This window comes from Equus quagga, chromosome 14 (assembly GCF_021613505.1).
Source record: "Equus quagga isolate Etosha38 chromosome 14, UCLA_HA_Equagga_1.0, whole genome shotgun sequence".
In the NCBI taxonomy this organism is placed as follows: domain Eukaryota; kingdom Metazoa; phylum Chordata; class Mammalia; order Perissodactyla; family Equidae; genus Equus; species Equus quagga.
Genome location: NC_060280.1, coordinates 52,714,493 through 52,734,303, shown reverse-complemented (window position 1 = coordinate 52,734,303; position 19,811 = coordinate 52,714,493). Strand labels below are relative to the sequence as shown.

Below are 19,811 nucleotides of genomic sequence, written 5' to 3'. Positions count from 1 at the left end.
AAAATTGAGAACACTGAGTTTTCTAAAAATGCCTTTCTAAGTTATCTTTATATTTTAGGTTCTTAGTGTTCCTTGTATAATGGCTTAATTTATGTGGTGGGTAGAAGTAGGGGCTTATTTATCATTTTGAAGAAATACACTGAGTTGCCTGAGTGAGTGATAAGTTAGATGCTAATTGACCCATTCTCGGTCCTAGAATAAGGTTGTTCCGTATTTGCATGTTTTTGAGGTAAATCAAAGGATGATATCAACTGTGAGTCACTCAAAGGATTTTGTATTCATAGAGCCTGGCCTAAGGGCTATATAAAGAGGGTCATTTAAGGAACTTGTACGGAAAAGGAACAGAGTAAATTGGGTTAAAGCTTTCAGGAGAAGTTTAGAATGAAGTTTCTTCTGCTGATACTGGCATTGCAGGTGGCTGTCTCTGGAGCTGTTCCCCTGACTAACGGCACAAGCCCAGGTGAAAGTGATGTGGCATTTGCTCGAGTAAGTTTTGACACTATAGTATTTATCTAGCCTGATTTTTGCCTTTAGGATTCATTTTGAAAAGTAGCTAGTTGAAAACTGCTTTAGGAGACTATTTGATTTTAGCATTGAATTTGTCTTTGTCAAACAGGAATATAAAAAAGAGATTTTTGGGGGCTGGCCCTGGGGCCGAGTGGTTAAGTTCGTGCGCTCCGCTGCAGGCAGCCCAGTGTCTTGTTGGTTCGAATCCTGGGCGCGGACATGGCACTGCTCATCAAGCTATGCTGAGCTGAGGCAGCATCCCACATGCCACAACTAGAAGGAACCACAACGAAGAATATACAACAGTGTACCGGGGGGCTTTGGGGAGAAAAAGGAAAAAATAAAATCTTAAAAAAAAAAGAGATTTTTTTCCCCAATTCATTTCTTTTCCCTAATTATATGTATGAGTTTGGAGGATCTCTCCATTTTCTAAGACTTTTTAACTTTAAATTTGTCATAGTTGTCCATTGTGTTGAGCTTTGGATTTTTAAGCAAGAAAATTTTATCCTAACTTCAATTAATAATTTATACATCCTGACAGTAAAGGTTTTGTTGCTTACTAAATGCTGTGATATACTAGATGCTTAAATAGGTTTTAAAGAGTAGAAGGAAATTCTAAGAAGACATAAAAGTGTTTTCAGTGGGCTTCCAGGAATCAACCTTGCTAACAGTTATGACGCACCTTTGACAGGAAATAAAATTAAGAATTTTTTCCCATTATAATTAATTGTCCGATGCCTGATTCAAAAACATCAGTGTGCAGTTGAGTCCTACAGAACTCCAACAGAAACCTGTCTGTGTGTAATAATGTATTACTTAATCTATTTTTTTTCAGAGGTACTTGGCAGACTTTTATGACCTCAAGATGGAGACAATTCCAATGGCAAAAATGAGAGTCAATAGGAACTTCATGGAGAATAAAATCCAGGAAATGCAGCAGTTCTTAGGGCTAAAAGTGACCGGGCAACTGGACACAGCCACTCTGGACATGATGCACAGACCTCGATGCGGAGTGCCTGATGTCTATGATTTCAGGGTAATGCAAGGGAGGCCAGTATGGAAGAAACATTTTATCACCTACAGGTAACCTTGTAGCCATACATTTTTCTACTTTCTCATGGGTCTGATTTCTATATAGCTCTAAATCTGCAAGTAGATAAAAGCCTCCTTCAGTTGGTAATACTATCCCTATGTTAAAATTCATTATCTCTAGAAGGGAGGATTGTTCACTCAAGGAAGAGTTGTTTGGCTTGCCAGTCCAAGCCGAGTAGGAAGGCTGCAAGTAAAAAGAGAATGAAGCTGAATCTCCAACAAATAAGAGGCAGGAGAAAGTTTTATAGACTAGTCAAGATGGATAAATACAGAAGTCTGGGAGAAGGGGCAAAAGACATGGGTTTCTATGAATGTAAATCTTTCACAATGTTGACCGATAAAACACAAATGAGTAGAAATTGATAAAGAGGAAGCTGCCCAAGGATAAATGTTCCTGTAGTTAATGAAGCAAGTTTTTGTTATCTGGACTACTAATTTATGAAACAGTTTATTCTCCGATGGAACTAGAAGAAATGAAGCATTGTAATAAGACAAAATTAACACATGGTTTCCATATATTTTCCTCTCATTTGCTTCGGTGGTGAAGAATCAAGAATTACACTCCAGACATGAAGCCTGAGGACGTTGACTATGCCATACAGAAAGCTTTTCAAGTGTGGAGTGATGTGACACCACTGAAGTTCAGAAAGATTAACACAGGCGAGGCTGACATTATGATACAATTTGCACATGGAGGTAGAGAACTTGGTCTTCCTTCATCTGTATCATTTGGCATGACCTGTAGCATGTGTAGATGGACTAATTTTCTTTCCTTCTTAAAAAGCTCATGGAGACTACAGTCCTTTTGATGGCAGAAATGGAATTCTAGCCCATGCTTTTGGACCTGGACCTGGTATTGGAGGAGACACACATTTTGATGAGGCTGAAATCTGGACTAAAAGCTATAAAGGTAGGTAAAACAAAACAACAGGAAAACCCTAACAAATTCTAAGTTATGAAAAGTTGCATTCTGATAAAGGATTGCAGAAAGAGAAAACTGGTTCTGATTATAATTTAGGAACTAAATACAATTTAACACTTTGTCTCAATTTCACCCTCTATAAATTGAGGATATTGGACTAGATATCTTAAAGAACAGTTCTAAGGATCTATGAGGATGAGCTAGTTCATTAGTATAAACTCAGGAACCTGAAGAACCATAGTATGGAAAGATAAAAGCTGTTACTTAGGCGATGAGTTTTGACAGTGTGAGTCGACAACTCCAGGAAACACAGATACCAGTTCTGTGTGTGCCAATTATCCTAGGATATGGTGGTCGTCTGCATGATCCATTATATGCTAACAATTTTTTAGATTCATAGTGACACAGAAAGATGAAGTTACATTATAGAGAATTTAGAGATCCCTATAGAGAAACACAAGGTAATATGGTCACATAATCTCTTGTGGTTCTGGGATAAAAATTTCAGGACACCCAAATGATCGTTTAACAATCCCTCAGGTGCCTTTACAGAGGGACTGTAACTCACCACCCTTCTCAGATAGTTGGAGGAGGGACATAAGTAGTCTCCCGTGTTATTTGGAGTAATTGTTATCCAATGGAAAATTCAAAACATCATATCAGAAGCCTTCCTAATCTTTCTACTGGACATTCTAGATTATATGATTGACTCACGTGGAAAGTAAATGGAGAGAAAGTCATCAAGAAAATGCTGTCCTCAGCCTGCCCCTCTCTCTGGCTGATAATGCGCGTGTTGGATGGCAATATTTTTATAGACCAGAAAGGTTACTTGTTTTGGTCTGACACATGGCATAAAGCTTATAAAATTCTTGACTGAGAAGAGGACTTTTGCATTGTCAAAAGACAAGTGACATAGGATTAGGTCCTTGCTTACTGGAAAATCCTCAGCTAGATATGTTAAATTTGTCTAAATTTTATCCAAGGTTATTTAGGGTTTATAATCTTTTCATCTCACATGGGAGACTTGTGCCAGGTAGCCTTGCAGAATGTTTTGGAATTCTAAAGAATCTTAGAAAAATCATTTAATAAAGATCTCTACAGATAGAAGAAACTGAGACCAAGAGAAGGTTAGTGGCTAGCTTATGGAAAAACTGGGGCCAGGATGTACATTTCCCAGCAGTTACATTAGCCCAATGTATACCTTCCACTTGTCCATGTTGACTTATTTTTAGTTGGCTCAATTCTAAGTTTTCAAAAAAGCTAAATTATTTATGAAAATTTTAACTTAAAATGCTCATTCTCAGCCTAATTTTTAGACCCAGTAACTTAAGTGAACAATTCACACAATACCTATGGAGTTTCTATTATGGTGTTAGGTTATGGGGGTGTTTGGATAGAGATGAAGAGGACCCAGTCTTGCCCTTGAGAAGCCCACAATCTAGTGGAAAACAGGACGCAAACAGAAATCCATTATTTTGAGAGGAGGACCAATGGTGTTCTTTGTACAAAGTATTATAGGAATTGGGAATAAGATAAATTCAGGTTTAGGCCAAATTCGAAAAGGCTTTGTTTACTCTTCCCAATCTTATGTAGAGTGAAGAGAGTGAATCTTTGCTGCTTCTTTCTCATTATTTGAGAAAAGAAGTGAAAGCATCTCTGAGTTAGTTGCTGAGCCTTGTTACAGGGGATTCTTGGAGGATCTATGTTCCTAGACACCCCTGCAAGAAAGAGTGAAGACTATATTCACACTTGGGTACTGGAGAGTACGTCCAGGTCAGGCTCTATGGCTAAGAGGTCTGTGACCCTGGAAGTCAGTTCTTCTGAGCTTCAATTTTGCCATAGAAAAGGAAAGGCAAAAATGAAGGCATTAGACTAGAACACAAATTTAAAAATAACAGTCACAAGTTATTCATATCTTATGAGAATTGAGAAATTTGAGAGAAAGAACACACTTCTCTCTCTTACCTACAAAGGTACGTTCTCTAGAACATACAGAAAAAAAATGAACAGGCACGACCATAACTTGGTAGTGTAAATATGCAGAAATTGTAAGCATAGTCTCTTTGATTTCATGTAGAATCATGAATGAAAAAGATGAACCGAGAAATTTGGATTTGAATCTTAGCTCAGAAACTTAATTTGGTGAATTAATCTTACTGATACTGTATCCTCCTCTGTAAATAGAGAGGCTAGTGGCTTCTTTTCAGTTCCATAAGGATTAGACATAATGTGGTATATTTTTCAGTGACTCATAGTACCTGGAACTTAATATCCATTATATTATATGGGTATAGTAAAGGATAGTTTGAGTTATATTTGGGATTAGTAAAGGATGATTACTGAGGACTTTTCTATATCCACTGAAGCCTGATCAAGAGTGAAAGCAGTGGCCGGCCCTGTGGCTGAGTGGTTAAGTTCGCACACTCCACTTCAGTAGCCCAGGGTTTCATTGGTTCAGATCTAGGGTGAGGACATGGCGCCGCTCATCAAGCTATGCTGAGGCGCCATCCCACATAGCACAACCAGAATGACCTACAACTAGAACATACAACTATATACCGTGGGGCTTTGTGGAGAAGAAGAAGAAATAACTAAATGGAAATAAATAAAAATAAAGATTGGTAACAGATGTTAGCTCAGATGCCAATCTTAAAAAAAAAAAGAGTGAAAGCAGAACATGGTCATGGGATCTGGGAATGATTTAGCAGCAATGAACACAGCTGTGAGTTAGTCTAGAAATTTTCACAACAGAACATATTCATTTGTCTGTTAGAGCAGTGGTTCTTAACGGAGGCAGTTTTGCCCCCAAGGGGACATTTGACAATGTGCAGAGACATTTTTTGGTTGTCAAATCTGGAGGGAGGTTTGCTACTTGAATTTAACAGTAACATCAGAGATTTACAAACATCTGTAATGCACAGGACAGCCCTGACAACAAAGAATTATCTGGCCTATAATGTCAATAGGGCCAAGATTGAAAAATGGTATGCAAGAATGAGGGGAAGTAAGTAAAGGATTCCCAAATGTTTCCATTTTCATTGTGTCAGATGTTGTGTCGTTGTTCTCTAAATGCCAATATATTTCACTACTCTTTCCCGCTTTTCATTGGTTTCCTCTTAGGCACAAACTTGTTCCTAGTTGCTGTTCATGAGCTTGGCCATTCCTTGGGTCTTGGCCATTCCCATGATCCAAAGGCCATAATGTTCCCCACCTACAGTTATATTGACCTCAGCACATTTCGCCTCTCTGCTGATGATATACGTGGCATTCAGTCTCTCTATGGTGAGTTGAATTTCGTTTTCATTTTGCCTTGTAAATGTACTTGCTCTTATGAATAGTCTCATAACATCTGCATTTGGATAAAACTTTAACATCTGCTCTTTCGAACCCCATGAAAACTCTGTGACGTAGGTAACATAGTTATTACCTTCAGTTTACAGATGAGCACATGAGACCTAGTATGTTAATGTCAGAGCCAGAGGTAGAACTTGAGTCTTCTGGCCTCAAGTCTGTTCTTTCTATCCATCATACCATTGTCTGTTGAAGAAGGTGCACAGAGAAATGATTTAAATGGAATAGGAAAACCAGAGTGATTGGATTTTTCTCCTCCCTGATGTTGCAACCACATGGGGAAAAAATATTTATTCTATGCTTCCTGTGAATGCTATAGAAAGCTTAAATTGCTTTTTATGCATTTTTCTTCAAGAAAATCAAATGTTTGAAAAAGAATATTTCTTCCCTTTGTGAACTAAAATGCAGATTTTTTTTCCCTAATGTTTCTTGAAATGTATTTTCAGGAGCCCCAGAAAAGCCTCGACCCTCATCAAAACCTGACAGTACAGACCCAACTGTCTGTGACCCCAATATGAGTTTTGATGCTGTCACTACAGTGGGAGATAAAATCTTCTTCTTTAAAGACAGGTAGGATCATTTTCATACTTAACCAGTATTAGTGGCTCGCTCCTTAGAATTTTTTTGTCAGAGAACAGGGGAAATGAAATAGATAAAACTCGTGAGTAGGCGCTTGGACTTGATTCTGTAGCCAGTGTAGAGATCTTGATTCTGAAGCAGGAGAGCAGTGTGATTATATTTGTTTTAACTAGAAAACTGGCATGTAAAAAACGGATTTGCAGAAAGAATCTGGGTTAGGGAAAGATAAGACAGAAAGCAGAGAAGCCAGACTATTATAATCATATATAAAAATGGTGAAGTCTAGAATTAAAGCTGTAACAGAGTACCTATTTAAAAGACTTGATTCTTGATAATAGAGGAAAGAATTCCAGGATGACTTATGGTTTCTGCATTAGAATACAGATGGAAGCTGCTATTGGAGGGGTGGGAGAGTGGAGAAGATTAGTATTTGGTAGGTAGGACAAACATTCTCCATTTTGAGATTACAAAACTGAGACAACGAGGTTATGTGACTTTCTGTAGATTACAAAACTGGTGAGTGGATTGTGGGGTCAGACTAGAACCTAGATCCCTTGATTCCAAGCTCCTGGGTGTTTCCATATACAAGTTTGCCTGTTAAGTTCATGGTTATTACCAAAGAGTTGATTAAGATCCTTTGTTTGTGGTGCTCCTACACAAACATCCATGGAACAGAATGTGAAGATAATGGAAGAAACATTAAGCCATTTCACAGGTCTTTCCCACTCATATTTAACAGTTCTTGATTCTACAACTTTTTAACATGTGTTAAATGTTTTTCATGTCAGGTTCTTCTGGAGGAAGCTTCCTAAGAGTCCAGAGATCATTGTTGGTTTAATTTCTTCTTTATGGCCAACCTTACCATCTGGCATTCAAGCTGCTTATGAAATTGGAGCCAGAAATCATGTTTTTCTTTTTAAAGGTAATTCCAATGTTTAGTTTTGCTATTGAGTCTACTTCCAAGGAAGAGAACAAATTAAGGAAATACTACTGCTTTTTATAAACAAAGACCCAAAAAGCACTCCATATTTTATTAATAGTGGCTCTCAACTATAGCTTAAAATAGCTTAAATATTTAGGTAATTCATAAAACTTTTTGGAATAGTTTGTAAAATATAAGATGGTAATACTTGTGAAAAAAACATACAGAACCATAGGAGATAGACCATGTGTAAGAACAAGGAGAAATATATTTTAGAACTATGGGGAAAGAATGATGTTTTTAGCGAGTCAGTATTTCTGTTGCTCTTTCTATATGATTCCAATGTATCCTTTTTCTTTGTCTTTACAGATGATAAGTACTGGTTAATCAGCAATTTAAGACAACAGCCAAACTATCCCAGGAGCATACATTCTTTGGGCTTCCCCTCCCACGTGAAAAAAATTGATGCAGCTGTTTTTAACCCACATCTCTATAAGACCTACTTCTTTGTGGATAACCAATATTGGAGGTGAGCTGTAATGGTTGGTAATTTGACTCCTAAGATTTGTGAAACAGGCAGGGAATGGGGTTTTCTAAAATGTAGTTTTTCTATGCCAATTCCTAAAGATCCTTGACCTTCCTGAGAGAGGAATCAAGAGAATATTGGACTGGAATAGTTATTTTCAACCTAGTTTTTTCTCTGTACTTTGATTTCTGATATATGATAACAATAGTGTGTTTTTAAAGAGGAACACTTTAAATAAAATGTCACATTATTAATCATAGTGGAAGCACATTGAAAAATAGTGGTACAGATGTATGAGGCCTAGTACTTACAGTTAGTTTGAGGGGTGTACAGATGTTTAAATTCCTTTCCTTAACCATTGGACCCAAGGAGACAAAATGAGGAAACCATCTCTGAGTGAGAGCAGATCCTGTAAGGTCTTCACTGACAGAAATAGACAATCGGGCTCTGTAAAGCAGGACCAGGCACTGGTCGAAGCATTGTGGACGAGTGGGAAAAGTGCTTGACTAGAAGTCAGGAACCCTATGATTTGAGGGACTTTAGGGACTAGAGTATATCAGTGAACTGTTTATTGGTGCACTTTAAACTCTCAGTAAGAGTCTTTCAGGAGAAAATAAGGTGGATTTTGTGGTTCGTGTCATGAAATGTCAAGCTTTTTGTCATGAGATCCATTTTCCTGCTGATTATTTCTTTGTTCAGGTATAATGAGAGGAGACAACTCATGGACCCCGGTTATCCCAAACAAACTACCACATACTTCCCAGGAATTGGGCCTAAAATTGATGGAGTCTTCTATTATAACAGTAAGTAGATTAGGAAACCATGGAGATACTGGAAACCCCTTTTTAAAACACTGAACTGATTATAAAGCCTCCTAGATCAAAGAATGGGGCTCTACATTGGAAAAGAACAGGATTCCGCAGTTCTCCATAGGTTCACAAAGGAAAAGTCACAATGTGCTTGGCTCAGAATAAGTGGGCTAGAAGAATGATCAAAGTAGAACCAATGGTGTACTCCTAGGGTGGTCTAGCAGGCAGGGGGCATATGACTACTGCCACTCCCATGTGTCTGAGTCTCTGGAATATCCAATCACATCAAGCTGCACAGTATATGTGAATGAGCATATGGTAGCCAAGATTCAGGCAAGCTGGAGGCTTTTGGACTTTCTATATCTTGCATTTTTTACTTTCTTTTGTACCCCTTCCATCCTTCATAGGCTGTCATGGATGAGGCTGAGGGTGGGATGAGAGAGGCTTGAGTTTGTATTTGTGAATGTCTTCAAGCAAGGTCAACCTAAGCGAAAACTGTTGACTGGGCCAAGACATTTTAGGTTTTATTTCCACCCCTGTGTCTTTTTTACTGCTTTCCATCAAGGCTTCTGTGTGCCCTCCCTGGGCCCCATCTTCTCTCTCCCACTCTGAGTTCTCCATCTGGGGTGTGTCTTTTCAAAAACACGTGCATCTTCATAGTCAGCCTTAAGACCAACAACCTTGTCAAAAAATTAATGAAGATATTTAATGGTGAAATGACTAGCAGTAGGCGGATATCTGGGGGCAGGATACCCAGCCAATAGATCCAACATTAATGTTCTCAAATCAAACTGTGTCTAATGTAGATCATCCATAAAGACATAGATCTATGTTATTTTTTTTAAAAGAAGTGCAAACAAAGAATTAAACTATTCAATTTGTTTTCTTTTTTAGGATACTACTATTTCCTCCAAGGATCTAACATACTTGAATATGATGTCCTATCTCACCGCGTCACCAAAATCATGAAAAGCAATACTGAGCTTGGTTGTTAGGAATATTATAATTAATGGTGTTTGTCAATTCTCTTCAGTATAACAAGTATTTATCACACACTTGCTATGTGATCAGTGTACCATTCATGGTGTATGTATCATAAAATAAGGTAAAATCTATAGGCCATGGATCAATGATTATACAGTTAAGTGAGTCTAGAAAATACATAGGATTTTTTAATTCTGAAAACCCTCATTGTCAATTTTTACTTGACTCTACCATTAAGTTTGGAAATAGATGCCTTTAGAGGCCAAGAAAATGTTTTGGTTCCTAAAATCTTGAACTGAGAAATTATAATTATTTCTCTGGCTTAGAGAAAATTAAGAAATTATTGTTTTTTAGGACTGTTAAGTGTTTTAGCAAGAATATCATTTTAATTCTTTTGGAATGAAAATAGACTATACCTTGAACTTTAAAAATGACAATTACTATAAGTAATACATAAGTAAATTGTATATTTATGGCGGTGATAGTATAATTTTATTCTGCTGTCGGTGTTGACTTTTCTAATATCATATATGAAGTGTGTATGTTTTTTGCTCAAATAAAAACTTTGAAAGTTTTTGGTTTTTAAAATTTCTTTCTTGGGGGCCAGCCCCGTGGCTGAGCGGTTAAGTTTGCGCGCTCCACTGCAGGCGGCCCAGTGTTTCATGGGTTCGACTCCTGGGCGCGGACATGGCACTGCTCATCAGGCCACACTGAGGTGGTGTCCCACATGCCACAACTAGAAGGACTCACAACTAAGAATATACAACTATGTACCGGGGGGCTTTGGGGAGAAAAAGGAAAAAAATTAAAAAAAAATCTTTAAAATTTCTTTCTTAAAAAGGACAATATGTATTTTTAAAATAATCCTGGACCTACTGCTAAATAAAACAAGCCTCCATTTGCCTATACTAAGGGGTTGTCAATGCAAACAATCCATAACCAATCTATTAATGAAAATTTGGGTGAGTTTATTCTGAGCCAAAATGTGACGATCACAGCCTGGGGCCTTCCTTCCCCAAGGAAGGGAGGGCACTAAAGAAGTGGGGTGTACAGAGTGGTTATATACCCTCAAAAAGCATGTTTCACATGATTGAAATGTCCCTTTTACAATAGTCACAAGCCTGCTCTGTTGACACAGCGATTGATGGACACAGCAGGGTGGCAGTTATGTTGTCTTGAGCTGGGTCGTCACAGGTGAGCACAGCAATTAGTTCCTAGCCTGAGGAAAGATGATTATCTTTAAGGAAATGACAACATGAGGGGAAGTTGCACCTTTATCTTAAGGCCGTTTCTTCTTGTCATTGGGACATAGCCAATGCTCAAAGCAGATATATGATGCATGCTCAACGGCCATGTCAGGCCCTTTTGGAAAAAACAAAGTCAGGCCTAATTAGGTTTACACCAAATGGCTTCCTCATATACTCCAATATATCTTATTGCTTGCCATTTATTTGTCCGGGTGAATAGAAACCTGGCAACTGGGAAAAGGAAAAGGTTATATTTGCTTTGGCTACTTGTCAAAGGCCACCTGAATCTTTGATTTCAAGTGAAGAAAGCATTCTCCAGACTGCATACAATCCCAAGGAGCGCCTACAGTGTATGACCACAGACTGGAGAGGACAAGGGATGAAATGGGGACTTCCTATTTTGGTAAAATTTCTGTTGCAGCTCAAGTCTCATGATGGGCCATTTAATTGCTGTGTGACCTTGCCAAGAGATTAAATCTAAGCTTCCTCAAATTTAAGAGTAAACATCAGTGGTACCCACCGCATAGATTGATTGTGAAAAAAAATGATGCATGATGCATGGTGAGCACATCATGATGGTAGCTTAGCCTGCTTTGTATCAGTTTTCTTTACTAACTTAGCACACTTTCTATTTTCTGGATTCTACATATATTAAAGTTCCCACAAATATCTCAGGGTTTGTAGAATGCTTGTAAATTTCAACTTATTTGCAGACTATTGCTGATTGATGTGATCAAGATCCAAGAAATGGTCAAGCTCATTTTAGCTCAGAAGATTCTTTTTGACTAATGGAATAAACTGAGATCAGGGGAAATATGAGGATCAGAAAGAATCTGGATGGGGAGGGAGTTACCGTCCTTCATAGCTCAGACCCATTCTGAAGTATGTGCTCCTTCAGTATAATAATCTTAAATTTGTCTTTACAGGGAGTAGGGTCAAGTCATAGAAGAAATGTTATTTCCCAGCAGGAAATTAGATGCTGGACTTCCTTCAAGAGAAGAAACTTCCCCACAGGGTTAGCATCAAAAGAAAGCTTACTGGTATCTGGGTTGAGCTGTCTTTGGCCTTAGGTAATTCAGGAGGAAGCAGTTTCTCTTAAATGATGACTGCATTGCAATGAAAGCCCAGAGGACATCTCTCAATCCCATGAGTGTTCATGAGAAATGCTTTCAAAGGTTAAAAAGTGAACACTGCCTTCCTCTACCTCCATTTGTTGTATTTTAAAATTTTGGTTAACAAATTCTTATAATGTTAACCATATGATAAGCACTGTTCTAAGTGCTTCACACACACACACAAAATAGCTCACTTAATCCTCATTACAAACATGAAGTAAATACTATCATTCTCCTTTTCTGAGGCACTGAGAAGTGAACTAACTTGCCCAAGGTCACATAGCCTTGGAGCTGCAATTCACAGCCAGGCAGTTTGACTCCAGAGTCTACCTTATTAACCACCACAAAATTCTGCCTTTCAAATTTATAAAGTGGAAAAATATCAAAGTAAAAACTCCTGGCACTCTGTTCTATATCGTTTTGTACTTTTACTTGACCTTTCAATTAAAAGGTCTTTAAAATGTCATAAGAATTCTTTGTGTGTCCAGTTTGGGGAATACCCAAAATTTCAAAGGCAATTTAGCTTCAGAAAAGATAGTCATGGTGTCTTGCTCATGTCAGGAAAAAGACATCCAAGACTTGGAAATTACAGGTCGTTAACAATGGAGTGCTGGACATTGTCTAGCAGATCTTCCCGAGAGTAGCTGATTTTATGAGAGTATACGTCTTTGACTTTCCATTATCCAGGCTATTTTATAACTCTATAAGGATAGAAATAACAGAAAACTGATAATAATGTAGATGGTTCTTTTCTATAACAATGCAAATAAGTGTTACCTATTAGAGATACAACTGATTTCTGCCTGGTGGAAGAGACAACCTCAAACATTATATTATATTGCCCTATAAGATATTGTAAGGCCGCAAGCCCAGCTGGGTTAGGGCGGCAGGATATCTTGCCGAGAGACCGAAGAAACGACCTGGAGACTGCGACCGAGACATATAGGTTTATCGGGCTCTACTTACAGGAGAGTGTCCAGCGGCAGCTGGCTGTACGGAAGTGTGCACTGGCAAGTGACCCCTAAGAGAAGCTTGCTTAAGTAGCTAGAGGAACAAAGGCTGCATGCTTGCCAAAGGGCTGTCCTTGGTATGACCAGCTTTCCCAGGAACAGTAGCTCACATGGAGGGGCTCTGTGTCCCTGTAAGACTCAATGTTCTTCTAGTGGGATAAGGGAGGATCTGGGCTGGCCAGGCCCAGATCGTTACAAATCCCGGTAGCGGTGGGCCTGCCCAGAAGGGAGCTAGGAGGACACACGGTTGCAATGGGTCTGGGAGTTTCTGCTGAGTAAGCAAGGCCCAGGCCCTACAGGTATTAATGCATCTATGTCACTAGAAAATTTATTTTAGCATTTCTTACTGCATATGTATCCGTTCTTCAGATCCTTATTTGAACTAATTCCCTCATTGTTTAGTGAGTTGAATAATATCTTTAACATGCTCATTTGATATTTGCATGAAAATCATTTTTAACTTTTTTGAAAATTATACTTTAGCATTAGTTAGCCAACAGGGAAGAGCACCGGCCTGCCCATCTTTTGGACTACCAGGTGGAAAAAATCACATACTAGTAGGCAACTCCCCAAACCTGACAGAAATAGAGTCTAGTTTTCCTGATCCTGTCTACCTCCTTACCCTCTAAAGTGTAATGAGGAACACCGCCCCTGTACAAGAGAAAGAAAAGGATATGACACATTTGAGTGGCATACAATTTCCCAGGTTCACTTTTTTGACTTTGTTTATTCACTCAAAAATATTTATTGAGAATCTGCTAGATTCTAGACCCTGTGATAGGCGTGAGTGATCCAAAGATGACGAAGACAGTCTCTCCCTTCAAAGGCATGCAATAAGATAAAACCATAAAAAAGACAGACATACAAACAACAAATCATTATGCAGTGAAGTAGGTAGACTAATAGAAGTGTGTAAAAGATTAAAGAGTGAGTCATCACTGCAGAAGGGTTCAGGGACCACAGAATACTTACTGTGGAAACAATACTTGAGATGTGTTTTAAAACACGAGAGGGATTTCTTAGGTGGAAAAGTGGACTAAAGGGATTCTAGGCAGAAGAAGAAGCCTCTTCAAAGACCCATTGTATATAAAGAATAGTTTTTGTAAAATTGGAGCATAAAATATGAAGGAATAAATGGCAGAAGATAAGACACTAGATTATGAAGGACCTCTACTGTCATGAGTTTGACTTTTATCTAATAAGCGATATGGTTTTATTTGAAGGGATTAAGATGGGGAGAAATGACTAAATTTCACATTAGAAGATTTTTTGTTGGAAGTATGGAAGATAGATCAGAAGGAATTAAGGCTAGATTCAGAGGAAAACAACTATTATACTATTGCACTAGTCCAGGCAAGAAATACTGAACTTCTGAATTATAGCCATGGGGAAGACAGAAGTGACATCACAGTGAGGAGGATATTATAACAGCGAGAAGGGAGAATTAACAGAGTTTGATGACTGTGTGTGGAATATGACTGAAAAGGAATAACATGGGGTGATATTTAAAGATCTGGTTTAAGAAGTGGTCTTGAATAGGGAATAGAGAAGGAAAAGCAGGTGTGGAGAAAGTGATAGTGTGGTTGATGGAATAGATATATTTGAGTCTGTTGAGTCTGGGGAGCCTTGAAGCATCCACACGAGGATGTCCTGTAGGTAATGGGATGAGATCAAGGCCCAGTAAAGGGATCTGGACCAGAAATTAAAATATTGGATTCTTCAGCACGTAGGTAAAATACAACAACTTGGAAGTTGATGGGATATCCCAGGAGGAGCATAAATAATGGTCTTTCCTGTATATGCCATCCCTTTGGGTGACTTTCTATATTATAGCATTTTTACTAGACTATCAAAATATTTTAACAAGGTTATAATGTACCACAGGAAAACGATTGTGCTTACCCATGCAAGGAAACTCCAAGCTCATGGGAATTTAAAGCTTTTGTCTTTTTATGTATTAGTATATAAACACAACAGCCAAGGATCACTTTTGTTTCTGGCCATGTTGGGGTAAGTAATACTGGATTTTCCTCCCTGCTGTGGTTAACTAGAAACCTGGGGAAAATGTATGATTCCATTCATTATGCACCATGCTTTCTATCTTTAGGTAATTTCCAGAATACAGCACAGAGGAAGGGAACCCAACAGAACACAGTGGTCTCACTGAGTAGAAGAGACAGAGATTAAAGTTTAAGGATGTGGACGTAGCTATAATTTGCAGTTTCCTTAATCGGAAGGCTAAATTAGCCCTAGAGTAAAGGCTACACTAGACTCACTCTAAAAAAGCTTAAAACCAAACTGAAAAGATCAGGCTGATCTAAAAATTACTTGACTGTCTGCCAAAACTAAATTAAACACTTTTTAAAGGGGAAAAAAAAAAAACAAACCTAATCACCTAATAATACAATATTCACAACGTCAAGCATCCAATAAAAATTTACTGGACATTCAAAGAAGTAAGAAAATGTGGCCCCTAATAAGGAGAACAATTAATCAATAGAAACAGATGCAGAAATGACAGAGATGATGAAATTATCAGAAAAAAGACTTAAAAACATTTATAAATATTTTCAAGGATTTAATGGAAAGCACTGGCATAATATGGAGAGAAATGAAAGATGAAAAAGAAGCAAATGCAACTAGAGCTGAGAAAGACAATACTTGAAATGGAAAATAAGCTGACTGGTCTTAATAACAAATTAAATACTACAGAAGTAAAAGATAGTTAAATTAAAAATATATACAGTTTCAGTGACCTGTGGAACAATCTCAGGCAGCCTAATCTAACTGATATCCTGAAAGGAAGAAGGGCAAAAAATATTTGAAAAGATAACAATAAAAAGTTTTCTGGGGCTGGCCCATTGGCATAGTGGTTAAGTTCACACACTCCACTTTGACAGCCCAGGGTTCGCTTGTTCTGATCCTGGGCACAGACCTACACACTGCTTACCAAACCATTCTGTGGCAGGCATCCCACATATAATATAGAGGAAGATGGGCACAGATGTTAGCTCAGGGCCAATCTTCCTCAGCAAAAAGAGGAGGATTGGTGGCCAATGTTAGCTCAGGGATGATCTTCCTCAAAAAAAAAAAAAAAAGATTTTTCCAAGTTTGATGAAAACTGACCCCAACAAGCTCAACAATCTCAAGCAGGATGAGCACAAAGAAAACCACATGAAAGCACATCATAATTAAATTGCTGAAAACCCATGATAAAGCAAAAAGTCATAAAAACAGCCAGAGGAAAAAAGACAACACGTATCACAGAGCAAAGCATGACTGCAGAATTATTATCAGAAACAATGTAATCAGAAGACAATGATGTGGTGTATTTAACATGTTGAAAGGAAAAAAAAAGACATTATCAATCTAGAATTCTATATTTAGCAAAAATAACTTTCAAAAATAAAAAAACAATGCAGACTTTTTCATACAAGCAATAGCTGAGAGGATTCATTGTCAGAAGACAAGCACGACAGGAAATGTTGGAACAAGTTCTTCACGTGGCAGGAAAATGATACCAAATGGTAACATACCAACACAAAGAAATGAGGAGCACCAGAATTATTAAATGCATAGATATATACAAGTCTGTTTTTCTATTTTTAATTATTTTAAAAACAATTGACTGCTTAAAGCAAAGAAATAAAATTGTGCTGCAGAGTTGATAAGATATGTACAAGTAAAATGTATGATAATAGTACAGAGGATGTGGGGAAACATGTCGCTGTAAGGTTCTTATATGTGAAGTGGTGTAAGACTATTTGAAGGCAAACTCTGATAAGATGAAGACTGTAATCCTAAGAAAAGCCACTAAAAACTAGAGAAAGGGGTACAGCTAATCATCCAATAGTGCAATACTAAAACTTACTCTATTCGTTCAAAAGAAGATACGATATGAGGAAAAAGGAACAAAGAACAGATGAGATAAATAGAAAGCGAATAGCAAGATGTTAGACCTAAGTCATTATAACTTATCCAAACACTCTAATTGAAATAAAGATACTGTCAGACTGAAACTATTTCCTGTCTATAAGAGACTCACTTTAAATATAATGGTACCGATAGGTTAAAAGTAAAACGATGGATAAAGATACACGCTGCAAACAATAACCATAAGAAAGCTGAACCACTTAGGATACTAACAGCAGACAAATTAGACCGCAGAACAAGGGAAATTGCCAGATATATAGAGCTCTGGTTCTCCAACTGTGGTGCCTGGACCAGGAGCATCAATATTATTTGTTAGAAGTTTACTAGAAATGCAAATCTCAGGTCCCATCCCAGATATACTGAATCAGAAACTCTAGGGGTGAAGCCCAGAAATCCACGTTTTATCAAACTCTCCCGGAGACTCTGAGTCATTCTAAAGTTTGAGGGCAACAGATATAGAGGAATATTTTATGATGATAAAAAGGTCGGTTGATTTAAAAGACCACACAAGATACCTCAGTGGAATTTAGATTGCAGTGCTACTACTTATCTGGTTGCATAACTTTGTGAAGGTTATTTAATCATGGGGAAGCTTGGTTTACTCATCTGTGAAATGCGGCTGTCAAATGATAAAGACCGAATATATGTAAATATATCACTGGCACATAAGCAGTGATCAATAAACTGTGCCGTTAGGGTTATGCAACAATTTCGTGCATTCTTACTGATTCTCCCATGCCATATCAATTTCTCCCCTGCATATTTGTTCTTGCTGTCTCTTCAAAAATGCTCTACTTTTGGTCTCCTACACAAATCCTAACTACCCTTCTAACCACACACAAGTCCTTTACTCATCTTCATCTTCTCTGATATACTTTTTTTTCACTTTTTTATATTTTTTTCATAGATACATCATAATATATTTCGAATTCTGTGTAGATGAATCATGTTCACCACCCTAAAACTAATTATATACCGTCCCCTCACATGTGAGCCTAATCACCCCTTTTGCCCTCTCCCCTTCCCCCATGGTAACCACCACTCGAATCTCCACTCCTATGTGTTTGTTTGTCGTTGTTTTTATTTTCTACTTATGAGTGAGATCATATGGTATTTGACTTTCTCCCTCTGACTTATTTCACTCAGCATAATACCCTCAAGGTCCAGCCATGTTGTCACAAATGGCCGGATCTCATCATTTCCTATGGCTGAGTAGTATTGCATCGTGTATAAATACCACATCTTCTTCCTCAATTTGTCCCTTGATGGGCACCTAGGTTGCTTCCAAGTCTTGGCTATTGTGTATAATGCTGCAATGAACATAGGGGTGCAAGTATCTTTATGCCTTTGAATTTTCAAGTTCTCTGGATAAATACCCAGCAGTGGGATAGCTGGATCATATGGTAGATCTATTCTTAATTTTCTGAGGATACTCCATACTGCTTTCTGTAGTGGCTGAACCAGTTTGCACTCCCACCAGCAGTGAACAAGGGTTCCCTTCTCTCCACATACTCTCCAACATTTGTTGTTTCCTGTCTTGTTAATTATAGCCATTCTGACTGGAGTAAGGTGATACCTCATTGTAGTTTTGATTTGCATTTCCCTGATAGCTAATGATGTTGAGCATCTTTTCATACGCCTGTTGGCCATCCATATATCTTCTTTGGAGAAATCTCTGTTCAGATCCTTTGCCCATTTTTTAAGTGGATTGTTGGTTTTTCTGTTGTTGAGCTGTATTAGTTCTTTGTATATTTTGGATATTAACCCCTTATCTGATACATGGTTTGCAAATATCTTCTCCCAATTGTTAGGTTGTCTTTTCATTTTTTTGATGGTTTCCTTTGCTGTGCAGAAGATTTTTAGTTTGATGTAGTCCCATTTGTTCATTTTTTCTTTTGTTTTCCTTGCCCGGTCAGACATGGTACTCGAAAATATGCTGCTAAGACAAATGTCAAAGAGCGTACTGCCTATGTTTTCTTCTAGAAGTCTTATGGTTTCGGGTCTTACATTCAAGTCTTTAATCCATTTTGAGTTGATTTTTGTGCATGGTGTAAGGGAATGGTCTACTTTCATTCTTTTGCATGCGGCTGTCCAGTTTTCCCAACGCCGTTTATTGAAGAGACTCTCCTTTCTCCATCGTATGCTGTTGTCTCCCTTGTCGAATATTAGCTGTCCATAAACATGTGGGTTTACTTCTGGGCTCTCGATTCTGTTCCATTGATCTGTGTGTCTGTTTTAGTGCCAGCACCATGCTGTTTTGGTTACTATGGCTTTGTAGTATATTTGGAAACCAGGGAGTGTGATACCTCCAACTTTGTTCTTGTTTCTCAGGAATCCTCTGGCTATTTGGGGTCTTTTGTTGTTCCATATAAATTTTAGGGTCCTTTGTTCTATTTCTGTCTGATATACTTTTTATATCTCATATTTTGGTACTTATGTGCATAGTGAGACCTCTCAAAAAATTATTGTGACAATTGATAGTACCAGAGGGTAGTTGTAGCATATATACACTGATGCTTAATAAACTTATAGAGCATTGTATAAATATACTGCAATTTACCCATTCTCTGTCAATGATTATTTGGGTTAATAATTGAGGCTACAGAATCTTGTCCATGTCTCATAAAGCACATGTGCAAGACTTTCTCTATGGTATATTTCTAGATATAGAATGATGGGGTTTGGGAATTATAGAATGTTTAACCACTCAGGCAGCTGTGATGTTATGCAATTGTTGCTGATTATTTTTGACAAATGCCCTGAGAGAAAGGTTGATTGTACTGGGTGTGTCCTCAGCCAGATCAAACAAAGGCA

At 37.9% G+C, this 19,811-nt stretch overlaps 1 protein-coding gene across 1 annotated transcript; it reads left to right on the top strand.

The window, feature by feature from the left end:
• The first annotated feature begins 351 nt into the window (after positions 1-351).
• MMP12 (matrix metallopeptidase 12) lies at positions 352-10,216 on the top strand. Its single transcript, XM_046686187.1, has 10 exons — positions 352-486; positions 1,343-1,590; positions 2,147-2,295; positions 2,384-2,509; positions 5,642-5,803; positions 6,319-6,442; positions 7,240-7,373; positions 7,743-7,902; positions 8,599-8,702; positions 9,603-10,216. The coding sequence occupies exons 1-10, from the start codon at positions 382-384 to the stop codon at positions 9,701-9,703; spliced, it is 1,413 nt and encodes a 470-aa protein (XP_046542143.1). The 5' UTR covers positions 352-381; the 3' UTR covers positions 9,704-10,216.
• The last annotated feature ends 9,595 nt before the right edge of the window (positions 10,217-19,811 follow it).